Source organism: Lonchura striata, chromosome 2 (assembly GCF_050655825.1).
Source record: "Lonchura striata isolate lonStrDom1 chromosome 2, ASM5065582v1, whole genome shotgun sequence".
NCBI classification, from domain to species: domain Eukaryota; kingdom Metazoa; phylum Chordata; class Aves; order Passeriformes; family Estrildidae; genus Lonchura; species Lonchura striata.
The window spans coordinates 6,405,884-6,420,103 of record NC_140704.1 but is presented as its reverse complement, the minus strand read 5'-3'; the positions used below and the strand labels follow the sequence as shown (position 1 = coordinate 6,420,103).

The 14,220-nt window shown below is 40.4% G+C and overlaps 1 protein-coding gene across 2 annotated transcripts in view; it reads left to right on the top strand.

Annotated features, from left to right (window-relative positions):
• The window catches only part of RHEB (Ras homolog, mTORC1 binding), a 38,482-nt gene that overhangs the window by 21,150 nt on the left and 3,112 nt on the right, over positions 1–14,220 (top strand). The window contains exons 3-7 of one of the 2 annotated variants that reach the window (XM_021555255.3): positions 3,167–3,234; positions 6,226–6,308; positions 10,494–10,550; positions 10,651–10,698; positions 11,227–11,308. In XM_021555255.3, the coding sequence (XP_021410930.1) occupies positions 3,167–3,234; positions 6,226–6,308; positions 10,494–10,550; positions 10,651–10,698; positions 11,227–11,308 (338 nt within the window). The remainder of the gene's footprint in view (positions 1–3,166; positions 3,235–6,225; positions 6,309–10,493; positions 10,551–10,650; positions 10,699–11,226; positions 11,309–14,220) is intronic. The other variant, XM_085572921.1, reaches the window with a different exon arrangement.

The window sequence follows — 14,220 nt, the reverse complement described above, 5'->3', positions numbered from 1 at the left end:
ACACAACAATTTTACAGGAATGAAAACTATAACCTGAACTTGAGACTCAAATAGGTCAGAAGGAACAGATAATGAAGATGTGCACTTAACTCCACCCACACCATCTTTGCAGGGATGTCTTGTGTTGCAAGTAAGGTGACTTGACTGCCCAGGTCTCAAATGTGCCCTTCAAAGCCTGCCTGGCTGCTTTTTGATTTTTGTTGCCATTTTAGAGGGCCTTCTAGCACTGTTGCACAGCTCTGTGGTCTTCCTTTCTCCCCTAAATGGCCTCATATGGAAAGAAGCATCTTGCCCCATGCTTTCTACACTCATCCCATGTTTTTTAATACAAATGTGAGTAGAAGCATATTAGAAAGAGGCAGGGGGCTGGAGGACCCCTACTAGTAGTGGAAGGGGCACCTGTAGGTTTAGATGAGTCTGACAGAGAATCTTCAAGGCTAAACTTCTGCACATGCCTTGGCAACTGCGCTGGAAGGGTGAGCTGTGCTTCTCTGGAGCTGCTGGTGAGCAGCCTTCTAAGGGGTGCAAGCGAGGTTTCTGAGGAAAACTGAAAACAGCTCTCTTGCATTGCACATCTGAGTGTTGTGAAAGATGTCCTGGTAGATTAGTGGCAGGCATTGACTTTGGAATGCAGGCGAGTAGAAAGAGATGCAGGAGGTGGTAAGCAATGAAAGCTTGTGAGGTGATTGTATTTAGCTATCAGCCATGTTATGGCAATGATGTTACAGCACTCTGGTACCTTTCTTCAGTATCACTGTTGATCTAAAGGCCTGCATTTCTTTGCCTGTTTCTGTTTACTTTGGTTTTTTGTTCGTTTGTTTTTTAATGGCTTGTTTCCACAGCAGCTGCCCTTAAGTTGCACATGCAAATAATTTCATTCATTCTAGTCTAATTGCAATGTACTTGATCTTCAGGTAGTGATGATCACTGGAGTTACATGTTGCAAGGTGTAAGAACGTCCTGTTCTAAAATCCATTTTCCACTTGTTGAGCAGTGTTTTGGAGATACTCACATTATGATTTAATGTCAGGTCAAGTCTGCTGAAAAGCGTCCTTGGCCTACCAGGAAGTGCCAAATTGTGCAGGGATTGTATTGTTGTTTATCTTGTGCACAAGCACAGCAGAAGTCCCAGGATGATAGGTGATGGAATTGGAAGTGAATGCTTTGGCTGGATCAAGGGGACCAGGTTTTTTACCAAATTAAATTCTTAACTAGGAATGGTTTGAAAAAGCTTCAGCAAAGAAAGGGAAGTCATTAGTTGTGACTTCATTGAAGCAGATTTGTCATCACACCGTGGGCTGTGCTTAGTGCTGCAAGGCTCTGCACTGTACTAACAGCTCTCCTCACCAGGCTGTGCTGACTCCTTCACTGTTTTCCTTCTCCTGTCTCTGTCACACTCTGCTTTCAGTAATGACAGTGATGACATCATTGCTATGTCTCTTCTAAGCTTCTAGAATAGACTGAAAAAACTGCTGTCTGTCCCTTTTTAAATATTAACTTCATGATGCCCTTGAAGTTACTTTGACTGCAGATGCTTTGATGTGTATGTGAAGTGTCAAGAGACTGGAGAGGCTGTTACTTGCAGACCTGTAAATGCAGTGTGTCTCCAGAGGAGTCTGTTTTCCCTCTGACCCCAAGCAGTGATATTGCATATAGCAATGCTGCCTGCTAATATCTGTTCAAACAGCTTGTCCCCATCACAGCATTCATCCAAGGCAAAGAGCCATTGTGGATCTGTTTCATAACCTAAAACTTTTAGCTATTTGCAGCAATAACATCAGCATCCAGACTGATTTGAGGGCAGCACATGTGCTAAAGCAACTTTCTTAGGGAATAACCAGATTAAGGCAGGAGCTCTCTTTGAGGCTCCATTTCAAATGTCATTTGCTGATTTTGTAATGGAAACTATAGGTACACTATACACTGTTGATTTAGACACTGTTAGATTGGCTTTGCTGTTTGAATTGCTTCTTTTTTTCAGGGATTGAATTATGAGGTGGGTTGAAACCTCCAGTTTCAGCTATGTCAGCCCACTTATTCAAGATAATGCTCACATTGTGGGGACTTGACAGAGCAATGAGCTTTGGTTGGGAGGAGGAAAGTTGGCCAACTCCATCTACTTCAGGCGTGGGCGGGGACTGCCCAGCAGGGTCAGGAACATTCAGCTGTGCAGCTTTGGGAAGCTGTTGGCCAGCTCAGCTCACTTAAGTGGCCTGTTCATCTGACTCTGTTTCCCTGCTCACCACTGCAGTGACAGATGAGGTTTCTGAGGACTGTTAGTTGGGAAAACCACCCCAACTAGAAGGTAACACAGACTTTACTCAGTGTATCAGTACTGTCCAGCAATGGTGTCTGGAGTGTATCTCTAAGGCCACATGAGACTTCCAGAGCCAGGTTTGTGTGCTCTGCTTGGGACATTATTCCTGCAGGAGCTGTGACACTGTTTGCTTTTGTAGTTGCATAACACAAACACTGGGTAAGATTCCTCAGCTCACAGTGTGTTGGCATTTCATGAATCCAAGGAAGAGCAGCAATTCTCATCACTTTCAGGGACTGAATGTACTTTGTGGCTGGGGACTGCATAGGCTGGTAGCTACAGAAAATGTGAAAGTAACATAGTGAACTTAGCTAATTGTCATCATTTGGGTTTAATATAATCTTAAGTTCTGTGTGTTTTAGCTCCCAAAGATTTTTCCTTTTTTCAGTCTAGATCACTTACTTCATGGTATTTCCATTTAGGAAATTGATCTTGCTAAACTGTTTGGAAACCAAGGAGAAGACCCTATAATAAGTTCAAACTTAGCTTTGATGCCAGTTGAATTTAAGTTTTTTGTGTTACCACAAAATACAGTTGTCTGAATCTTGTAGAAGTGCATGTAAATCCCCCTTTTTATGCCACTTACTCCTTCTTTTACTTAAGAGAAGAAAGAATACACTGCTGCATCCAGAATGAGAATCATCTGACATGTGAATTCTTAAATTCATTTTCTGAGTTTTGCTACCTGCAATAGACTAGTTATAAGAACAGTATCTCATTAGCCTTTTATTGCTCCTTAAAAACCTGTAACTGGAGTCTTTGTGCCTTGGCTGATGATAGCACAGATGAGTGACTTCTGATCTCTTCCTTGTGTGTAATTCTGATCTGTTTATGTATTTCTTGTTCTAGCTTTTACAAAACTGATCACAGTAAATGGACAAGAATATCATCTTCAGCTGGTTGACACTGCTGGCCAGGTAAGTTATCATACTTTGAATCTTTCTTCTAAGTTATGACAACGGGTATTGATACTCCTGTTGAGCTAAGTTCATTGTGACTGTGCATTCAGAGGTGAAAGTTAACAAAAATTACCCTGACTTGTTGTTTAGTCACTAAAGAACTTTTTCTGTAGTGTTTATTTAAAGGTTTTGGGTTTTGTTTTGTTACTGGGTTGGGGCTTTTTTTCCCCTTTCTATTGAATGAGTACCTAAAAAAGGGAAGAGGAAACTATCTTAACTCTGATGTCCCGAAAGTTCATCTTGCTTTAGATGAAAAATGGTGCTTCAGTATCCATGGGGAAATTTTTCATGACTTTTTTGTACTTGTCTGCTCCAGCTACCCCACCATGACTTGTATCCCTGGAGCAGTCATGGGGAGCAGACAGATTCATGTAGGTGGCACTTACTGAGTTAGCAATAAACTGCTGCAGTTTGTCTGCATTTTAACGTGATGGTTCACATGTGCATCCGAGCTCCACGTAATGACAGGGAGCACATGTCCTGCAGCGTGCTGGGGAGCTCTGGGAGGTGCAGGTGTTCATTATTTACAGGTACAGGGGTTCATCATACACTGCTGCTTGGCTGAACCCATGCACGAGAGTGCTGTGTCTTTTGAGAGACTCTGTGTGAGGGGAAAAACTCATCAGGGACTACTAATTAGACCCCTGTATTTTTATCCAAAATTTTTTTTTTTTTGCTTACATGATCTCATACTATGCCTTTGGGTTTTTCCAAACTATGAGTAGTGTTAAACAATGTTAATCTTGTAAAATATGCTGCCAGTAACTTAAGGCTTTAAAGCTGGATTCCTGCTCATAGCTGGGAGACTGTTCAGAGGGGTTGTGATTTTCTAGGTATGTTTGATTGCTTTCTTGGAAGAGAGCTGTGTGACTGGGGAATAGCCATGCTGTATTTGTGGTGTCAGCCCTCGGTGCTCATCAGCAGATCAGTGTAATCACACAGAGGTGTCTGAGCACAACACTGGGCACAGGATTGCTGGATGGGGAATGCTCTGCAGAGGAGAGTGTGAGCAGCAGAACAAGCTCCATAGGTGTCACGCAGTGCTACTGTAAGTGCACTTGCATTACAGCTCCGATTGTGTAGCGTAGTGATAAAAGAAAAATTCCCCTTTGAGGAGGAAACTGCCTTCTGGGAAGGCAGTGTGACTCACCACTAACATACCTCTATTGCTGAGGATTGATTTAATGTTATACAGTATTGTGGAACCTAAATAGCTTCTTTCCCAGCCTGTGGTTATTTTCAGATTTAATTCTTCATGGAACTATTTGAACTTTGATTTTTGGCACACAGGGTTAGAAGGGGGAGATGATGTTGGGTTATGGAAGGTGTGGCTTGGACAGATTTCCTTCTCAAGTCTGTCTTGCTTAATGGCCCATAGGGAGTCCTCATGTGTATACAGCACAGCAAGAATTGTATTGCAGATTTGTTAAATACTTTTGAAAACCTGGCTATGGCTTGAAAAGTTGTAGCAACATTGACAGATTTCTTATTTTGACCCATAAGTTGCAGTGAGCATAGCAGGTTTCCTTCCATCTCCTAATGAGCTAAAAATAAAGTCATTAATTAGGAACAGTTGAGATAATAGCACTTACTTTTCTTGGTGTTCATCCTCTGTCCTGTGTCTCTTCACTTTCCTGGTTGTTTACTGAGCTTTGTGCAGTTCAGTCCAGCAGGGGTCTTGATACAGGGTCACAAAAGAGGGGTGTAAAAGGAAATCTTACCTAACACCAAATTCCTGCTGGGGTAGTCCTGGGAAATTCCGTGTAAAGTCAAGCCACTATAGAGTTGCACTTTCACCTTTTTTACACAGACTTAGCTCAGATCCCTTTTGAGTATTGACTTTGGGATTTCACATCCAACTGGAGTGGCACTTTGGCATTTCAGTGAAGATGGGGGAGGGCTGCCCTCAGTGTGTAGCAATAAAGGCAAATAAGGGCAGCTTTTGCCAAGTGTTATTCTTTCAAACTTTTTTTGGCTGAATATGTGAAGTTGATTTATAAAGAGTTTTTCCTCTTCTGCCAGTGAGGGAAGTTTGATTCCTTTTGGGTGTCTTAGATTTAAGATATGTGATTGCACTGCTCCATCTGTTCAGCCATGACAATAACAGAGAGGTTATTTGATCTTCAGCTAAAATTAACATCTTCAAAAGCATAGGTTTAACAATTTGAGAACTCATACATTAGGAAGTATGGCTCTTGTCAAAATGGAAATGTTTCCTGGGAAAATCTGTTGGAACAGGTTTTTAACATTGGATTAATAGTATTTGTGTTGCATTACCTGCAATTTATCAGTCTGTTTTGTTTGCCTATTTGGTTAGTCCCTTTTCTAGAGGGGCAATAAATTCACTGAGAAAGTTTCTGGTGGTTTTGTCTGGTTTTCTGTTTATGTAAACACTTGTCGTATAATGTAAACTCACAGTTTTCATAAAGCAACTAATAACTGTATTTTTTGCATTTGATAAGCATAAGTTGGCCACAATTATTCACTTCCTACCAAATTCCTTAGGTAATTTAGATGTGATCAGTGTCATTTGAAATTACAAGCTGTTAGATCCTATTGTCAGCTATTGAAATGAAGATTTTGAAATGTATCACCAGCAAGATAAGAGGCATAATTGCTAATTAGTGGTGGGACAGAGTGGATGTTTTGTACTAATACAAACAGATAATTAAGCAGGATAAGAGGATTGGGAAGAGCTTCAGCTCATCCATAGTCTTAGAGGGAATAAACCATAAAAGCTGTAGATTAAATTGTAGAGTATACAGATGGACTTTTAGCCTTCACTAGGTTTAGTAAAGATGCTGCTTGTGATGTTATGATGAAAAAATTCTGAAAGTACTACCTACACAAAATGTCTTAGAGATATGACCACCTTACCTGATGGTGATCTAATGGCATCAAGTCTGAACTGTGGCACCTTTAATTATAGATGCAAACTTCCTTCCACAGGATGAATACTCCATATTTCCTCAGACGTACTCCATAGACATCAATGGCTACATTCTTGTTTATTCAGTCACGTCAATAAAAAGGTAATAAAATTTGTCTGTGTTCTTCTCTCTAAATCGTGTCTGGGTTTAGTTCCTGCCTCTGCTGTATTTTGTGTGATTATTTCAATTAATCTTTCTCCTTTAGAAGTGTAGTAGGAGTGAATATTAAGAAGTTTTTTTTCAGAAATGTCCCCTCAGACTCAAATGACACAGACACTTTGCAGACTAATGTGCAAGGTACCATGTAAGAAATTAGACTGTTAAACTATATTGTTTTGAGGTGTAAGAAGTAGTACAAAGGATCATTTCAGAAATGAGTTCATTGCTCTTGTATCAGATAGAAAGGCAGCCATAAATACGAAGCTGAAGGATACTGTACATTTATGTGAAGTACCCAGTTAGTTGCTAAATCATTCCTTCAGCCTTGCAGCATTCTACAGTACTGAGATTCCCATGACTTAATGTATTGAATTTGTCCTGATTAACCATAGAAATACTAATATAATAATAATTAACCATAGAAATACTAATATAAACAGCAATAGATGGCTTTTGATCTATAAACCTTCTCTTGGCATGTTGCAGCAAATAATCCTCCCTGGAGGTTGTCCCAGAGTGTCCCTCTTGTCCTTGCTGTTCCCTCTCCAGAGTCCATCATACCTGGAGTCATGTGAGACACAGAAAGCTTGTGTGGCTTTGTCATCTGCTGTTTTTTCCTCCCTCTGGTCATCTTGCTTTGTTTATATACTGCTTAATCTTGAGTAGGTGTTGATTTTCTAATATTGTACATCTTTATTAGGTCAGCTGAAATTTTCTGAAATTTTTGTTTGAAGAAAGTGGTTAAGACCTTAGACCTTTCAGTCTCATCAAGTACAAGAGACATTGAGGCTTACCTTCTACTTCAAGGCAGTTGATGAGTTTTTTACAAGTGCTGAAGTGTTTCATATATTTTCCTCTGAATCAAACAAAACTGGTCATTTCAAGCTCTTTCACAGTCTGTCATAAAATACAGATAAAGCAACTTGCCTGTTGCTCTTTTTCCTTCTCAAAGGAAGGATATGGTCTTATAAAGGTTATAAACTTCTGCTGCTTGCAAGGTCTTTAATGTTGAGCAGATTTCATAGTTCTTCATTCTTGGTTTTTGTCTTCAGTTGTTAAGTAAAGAAGGGCAAGCACATGTTAGGCTTTATGTGTGTCTAGAGATACTGAACTACCCAACTCTCTCTGGGTCTGGGTTTTTTAGTGAGAGGTTCAGTGTTGGTGCTGGGTAACTTGTATGAAATAGGAGTCAGTATTTTCTGCCTAAGTAGACAGTGCTCCACTCCTGAAGCAAATACAAAAAAGTTCACTGATAAATGGGTGCTGTGAGGACAGAAGTGCCTTTGATTGAAACCAGTGTACATAATTCTGCAACCTGTGCTGTTCCCTGTTTGGCAGCTAAAGGATGTGTTCTTTCTCAGCCACTCCAGTTGCCTCATGATGTCTTGAGCTCCCCAGGTGAAGAAATGTGAAGAACATGTTTTCTATGGTAGCATTCAATCAGTTAAACCAAGTTATGGTAAAAATACAAACAAGACAGACTAGGTTAAGGCTGTAGGTTAGATGTCTGTTCATCAGTATTTAATCTTGATGAGTTTATTCCAAGTTTATATTATTGTTGTTGTTGTTTCTTCTTTAAAATTTCAGTGTCCATGATCCTGTCTTGTTCAATTCCTTATGTTCTTTATCAAGCCAATGGATGATAGGAGAGGTCTTCCACAGTACTCTGGTGGCTTCAATGACTTGCCCAGACAATGAGATCAGTCATCATCTGTCCTGACTTCTGTCAAACTGTGTATATTGAGCCAAATATTGATCCAGCTGGGTGAGAGCTTTGACAGCAGACTTAATAGAAATGCTCTTTTTAAAGTTATCAGCTTCCCTGCTAACCTCCAGTGGGAAGTTTAAATAGGACTTGAATGAAAGCTAATGTCCTACATTTTTCATATGCCCAGGCTCTCAGCAGCAAGGTTACTGGGAGGCTTTTGCTCTAGTTCAGCTTAATTAAATTCCAATTTTGTATCTTGCTAAGTTCCATGATTTTGTGTAACACATTTATCTGATAGCTAGTAATGGGTTGGTTTTTTTTTTTGTATTTCACACATTGAGCTGTTTGCTGTAACCCATTTGCTTGACAGAATTGGAAGGGACCTCTTACAGTCTCAAAATCTCACAGTTTCACAGCTTAATGTGATGGTGCTATTTTTGGATTGGTCAGTCCTTGCTCCTTTTTGTCCTTGCTCATTTCAACATTATTAATTTGGAAAGCTTTCTAGAACATAATTGGTCAAGCCAGTTTCATTCCTGGCAGTTCTTAGCAACTTGTTTCTGTGTCAGAATTGTGTTGGAGTTTAAATAGCACTTCTCCTGTGGTTTCTACCTTGGTCTGTTCACAAGGATCAGCTTTTTATTTGTAGTATTTTCACTAAGAAAGGAAGGTTGTGAACAATCTCAGACAAGCAGATAGGTACCCAAAGGGGGGCAATGGAGAGCCCAGGTTCCAGAGCACTGGCAGCATTGTACAGGGGAGCCTCAGGCAAGGACTTGCCAGGGTGCTGTGCTGTGCTGATTTTCTGGCTTAGCTGGAAACAACACACCTAACAGGGGAAAGGAAACAGTGATTGTACTGTTCTAGGGATTCAGTTAGCCTGTGGGTAGGGTGCTGAGATCTTTCCCGTTGCTTCAGAGTGAGAAACAGTTTTGTGGTCTGTAGCAGATGGGTTTTTTTGGTAGCATTTTTATTCTTTCAGTTTGCAGAGTCACATAGTTTTTTGTGTAGTGATGCCTCTTGATTCTGTAACAACCAAGCTCCATTTAACTCTTATTTTCTTAACAGTTATGAACATTCAAGATGAGTTCTCAGGACTAGAATTTCACTAATACTCTTTCAGCATAAGCTCCTTATGTCCCTAAAGTCCTTTCATTGATTTCACATTTTTCATTGATTCCAAGTTTTCCACGGTGTAATCTGTAGTATCTTTCTTGAGTTACCAGTAGCAATTCGTGCCAGACTAACTCATGCTTCTGTTTACAAAGAACTCATTTTCTTCATAGGAGACACTGAAACTATTAGCTGAGCATGGAGAAGCATTGTGTTCCACACAGTCTCAAATATTATTGCTGGAGTCAGACAAATTGACTTGCTTGACAGAAAAATCCATCTTAAATGTGGTAGAATTTATTGTTCTAAGGGAGAGGTTTTATTGCTTTGAATGGTGTTTTTAGGCACTAGGTCTTCGATTGCTCTGAGCTGGAAGTGTGTTTGAGTGCTGCTCTATTTTTAAGAGTTTCAATTCTAATTGAAATGCAGTGCAAGTCAAGACACTGCCTGCAGCTAGCAACCTTGGAAACTGAAAAAGTTTTGGTCCCTTTTCTGTCAGCTGTGTGTCTCATCCCTGAGCCTAGGTCTCTCTTAAATCCAAGTTGTGCACTTCATGTACCAGCATTTTTTCCATAGTGTAACCAGAGGAGTACAACATCTGCTCTTCAACCCCCTTTATAGCTTGTTCTCAAAAGTACTGAATATCAAATGCAGTGGATTTTGTTGTTGAGGTTTTTGACTTGATATTCTGCAGTACTGCTTCTTACCTCCTGTCATCCAAACTTCACCTATGTGGTAGGGGAACAAAGAGTATCTGAGTAATCACTGTTTTACTGCCATCTTGCAGATCGGTTTACTCACTTTCCATAGAAAATTAGAATTTTGGCTCTTTTTGGCTTTTACATAAATAAAACTTAATAGTTATATATGAACTAAATGTTTGTTAAAAACAATGATCGAGCTTGCCTAACTAATTACTTTTTCTTCCAATTTGCTTTAATTTGACATACTCATCCAGGATTGTTGGACTGCACAGTTAAATTTCTCACTGCATATACAAACCAGATGAGAGGTGGGAGGGACTTGGGGTGATTCTGTGGTAGATGCATCAGTCCTGGGTAATGTTATTTATTTCTGCAAATACCATAACTGGGAAGGCTGTAAGAGTAGGTTTAGGCTGGTCTTTGCTGCTGCTGGGACCAGTTTGGTGGTGTTACACAAACGGGTAAGACTTTCAGCATCTGTGTAGTTGTGCATACATAGAGTAAGTTTTAAACACAACCTACATATGCATTTAATTGCTTGTGTATTGGGTATTGAGGATAAACATCAGAGTGCATGTGTGACTTCATCCCTTTATTTTGCAGTTTTGAAGTGATAAAAGTTATCCATGGCAAGTTATTGGATATGGTGGGAAAAGTCCAGTAAGTAGTGACACTTTCATCTCATTTCATTGCAGGCATGTTGCTAGTGCTTTGTTCAGTATACTGTAACTGTTCTGAAGTTCTGAACTTTCTTTCACAGAATACCCATTATGCTGGTTGGAAATAAAAAAGACCTGCATATGGAACGGTATGTGAACTCCAGAATGTGAGAAATGCAAGGCAGCAGCCTGCATTCCTGTGGCTGCAACGCGCTGGGTTTGTTCTTCTTGGCTTTCCAGAGCTAAAATCAAATTGGAGGTTAAAACAAGTTACTGGCAAAGGACTTGTGTCCAGAATGTGAACTACGAACTGTGAACTTCTGTTGTAATGTTGATTTTTGCTGTGAGGTTTCAGGGACAGTCATTTAACACTCTGGGTTTTTTTCAAAGTAAGTAACAGAAGTGTATTTGTCACAGCAGCAATGCCAGATGATATTACAGATTATGAAAACAAAGCAATACTTTGGGACAACTGCTCTTCTGGGTCACAGAGCAGTTTCACCTGGCCCAGAAGTGCATTTGACAGCAGCCAAAAGCAAATACTTTGGATCAGACTTCACAAGACATTCCTATTACAATGCACTTAAGTGCTTGGGTACTCTTGAGATATTTCTTGACATATCAGATTCCAATTCTTCTGCAAGTTATAAGAAACATATTTTTCTTTCTCTGATCAGGGTGATCAGCTATGAAGAAGGGAAAGCTTTAGCAGAATCCTGGAATGCAGCTTTTTTGGAATCTTCTGCTAAAGAAAATCAGGTAATGGATTTAAGAGTCACTTTATTCAAATAGCAGTGTAATGGATGACTCAGAGCTTCACTCAATAAAGGAAGCTAAAATATTTGCATGCACTGTACAGAGATTTTGTGTAGATGGAAGCAGAATGGCTGTCTGCACTCAGGTTTATGTACACAAGTTTTTTCCCTGCAACTGTCAATGGGAGGAGGAAGTGAAGAACTGAGAGTTCAGCTTCACTGAACATATCATAACACTTAGTGGCAAATTAAAACTCACATCCACAGAGTGAGTGGAACAGGGTCTGTTACCTTAAACAGGAGTCACTGCTGCCAGAGCAGTGAGTTGGTGTAAGAGGATGAACCTTGTGTTTTAAAGTGCAGGGCAGGCTCAGTCTCTCTAATGATCATTTTGTCTGATGTTTATGGTCAACAGTCCTGCAAGTTACTTGAGTAAAGTTGGATTTTTTTACCCTGAAAGAAAAACTTGGATTATATTCTGTCATCAGATATGGAACACTTGGAGTTAGTTTATCAGTATTTCTGTTTCTGGCTAAGACCTGCATTAACCTTGTCAAAACTGGCATGATGGAAGCATGAAATTTCTCAATATCTTCTCTGTATACTAGACAGCTTCAAATGCATACCAAAGGAAATTAAATTGACAGTGTAAAGAATAAACCTGTTAAAAATGTCTGATCTTTTTTTCCAGCCCTTTATTTTAAATAATTCTGAATTAGGCAAAGCTGTTGCCTGTGCTCTTTTTCATTTGGCATATGTTCACAATGTGCAGCACCACAGCAATTCATATCCAGCAGAAGAATATCTTACTGATAACTTTTTTTGGAGTTTGTATTGCTCTTGAACCAAGAAGAAAAAAGTAATGTTTATTTATGTAAAGAAGCTACAAGCTTTGTAAGACACTTGGTATGTCCTGTGTTTTAACTTGCTGCACTGACAAAATCCCCTGTACTGCCATGTATTTGTGCTCCTGTATTAAGTTGCCAGCTGGAGTTTATATATCAAACATTGTACCCTTCAGGGAAATCAAAATGGCAATTGTATGTCAGATTTTCAAAATCCTGTACAAATCCCACCGGAAGAATTCAGAAGTCCTGTGCATTCTAGCTGTCAGAGGTCTTCCTTTCTGCAGGACCCTTCAGCATAGTGATCACAGGTTGCTGTAAATTCCATCCCTCTCATTTACCAGCAGGTTGTTAGAGGCAGGTGCTTGAACACAATTCCTGCTTCATGCCTGCTATATGATACACTGGTAAATTTGTCCATCTTCAGAAGTCTGGCAGGTCAGATGTCACTTCTGAGATGGGTGCCTGCAGCATGTGGCCATCCTTCAGGCTCTCTGGTGTTGTTTCCTTTGGAGGCTTGGGATGTGTAGAATGAAGTGTGAAGGAGCCCAATACTGACACATCTGCCTCAGTCTTCTCACACATCTCCAGCTCTGAAGAGGTGGAAGATTGAGTTTTGAGAGCCGAGTGTGGAGTCTGGAGCTGTGGGGTACTCTGGGGGAAGAGGAGACACCAGGCATTGTAATATCCCTCCTTGTGAGTTGGACCAGGAGCACTTCTGAACTCACTTAGGTTTTCTCCTCCAAATCCTAATCTGACAGGATCAAAGAGTTGATACATAGACTTCTGTCAGGACAGGGCATCTTCTCTTCCTCTGAAACTGTGTCTGGTCTGGGGGTGGGGGAAAGGCTTTGTTTTCAATGTGGTAACAAGCTGTGTTGTCATTTTCCTGGTACTGAGTGTTCACTTTACGTAAGCCAACATTACTGGAAAAAGAAATCTGTTGGCACTTTCTGCATTGAGGCTCATCCAAATAATCACCTGTACTGGCTTGGTACTGCAAATGTAACTTGACTATCCAGATTAATTCCAAACTCCTTCCAAAAGTGCTTCAGCTTCTGTTTGCTTAACAGAAAGCTGGTTTATGCTTAAGGCATCAGCTAAACTGGATGAGGGATTTGGAACTTGAGCAGAGAGTTCAAAGCTTCTTGACTGGGCGTATATCTGTTAATTCTCTCTGAAACCAAGCCCATTTGTGTTTGGAGGATTTGGAGCAGAAATGTGACCATTGCTGATCTGGTCTGAGATTGGTTGTGTACATGATGTTCTTCACAGTGGTGAGGAGAGAGGGTGTCCCTGATAGCAAAGGCTTTCCCCCCCACCCTTTTCTACCTTCCTGCTTTGCCTCTCCCAGCCCCCCAAAAAGTCTTTTTTGGAGCATCTGTGAGAGTCCAAGGAGCATAACCCAATTATACTGGGCAATTAAAATAGTTCTATAGATTGACTTAAACAAACTATGCCTATTATGCCAAGAATTATCAAAAGATAACATGCCCCAGAAGTAGATGGAAAGTGAGAGAGGCAGTGATGATAAATGATAGTGGCTGGCAGTTCTCAAGGTCAGATAGACTTGAGTATGTGCCAGCTCCTCCAGAGTGTGGTGACCTGGTAGGACTTTGGGAGGAGCCTGCATATCACCAGCACATCAGTCATCAGGGGAAGTCCCTGGGCTTTGGGAAGGCAATCCTGACACTTAATGGAAAAGACCTCTCTGAGATGACTGCTGGGCTGTTACTGTCATGTCTTCTCAAGCTGCTTAATTATTACCAGACATGCACTGCTTGACTAACTCCAGGAACTTCAAGTCCTTTCTTGTGGAATTCCCTACACAGTGTCACCTAGGCTGTGGTGGAGTTCTTCATCTTAATCCCAGTGCAGTAACATCACTCTTGGAAATACTGCCAGAATCCAAAGTGGTCTTAAACTGGAAGAATTTAGGAAGTAACAAACAACTAAATGGTGTTCACCCAGTTATGCAAAATGCATTAGGTAAATTGCAAAAGAAGCAAGGAAGTAGCAAAAAAAATCTGCTTCTTACCAAAATGGAGCTCTCTTGAAAAGCAGTTGCTTG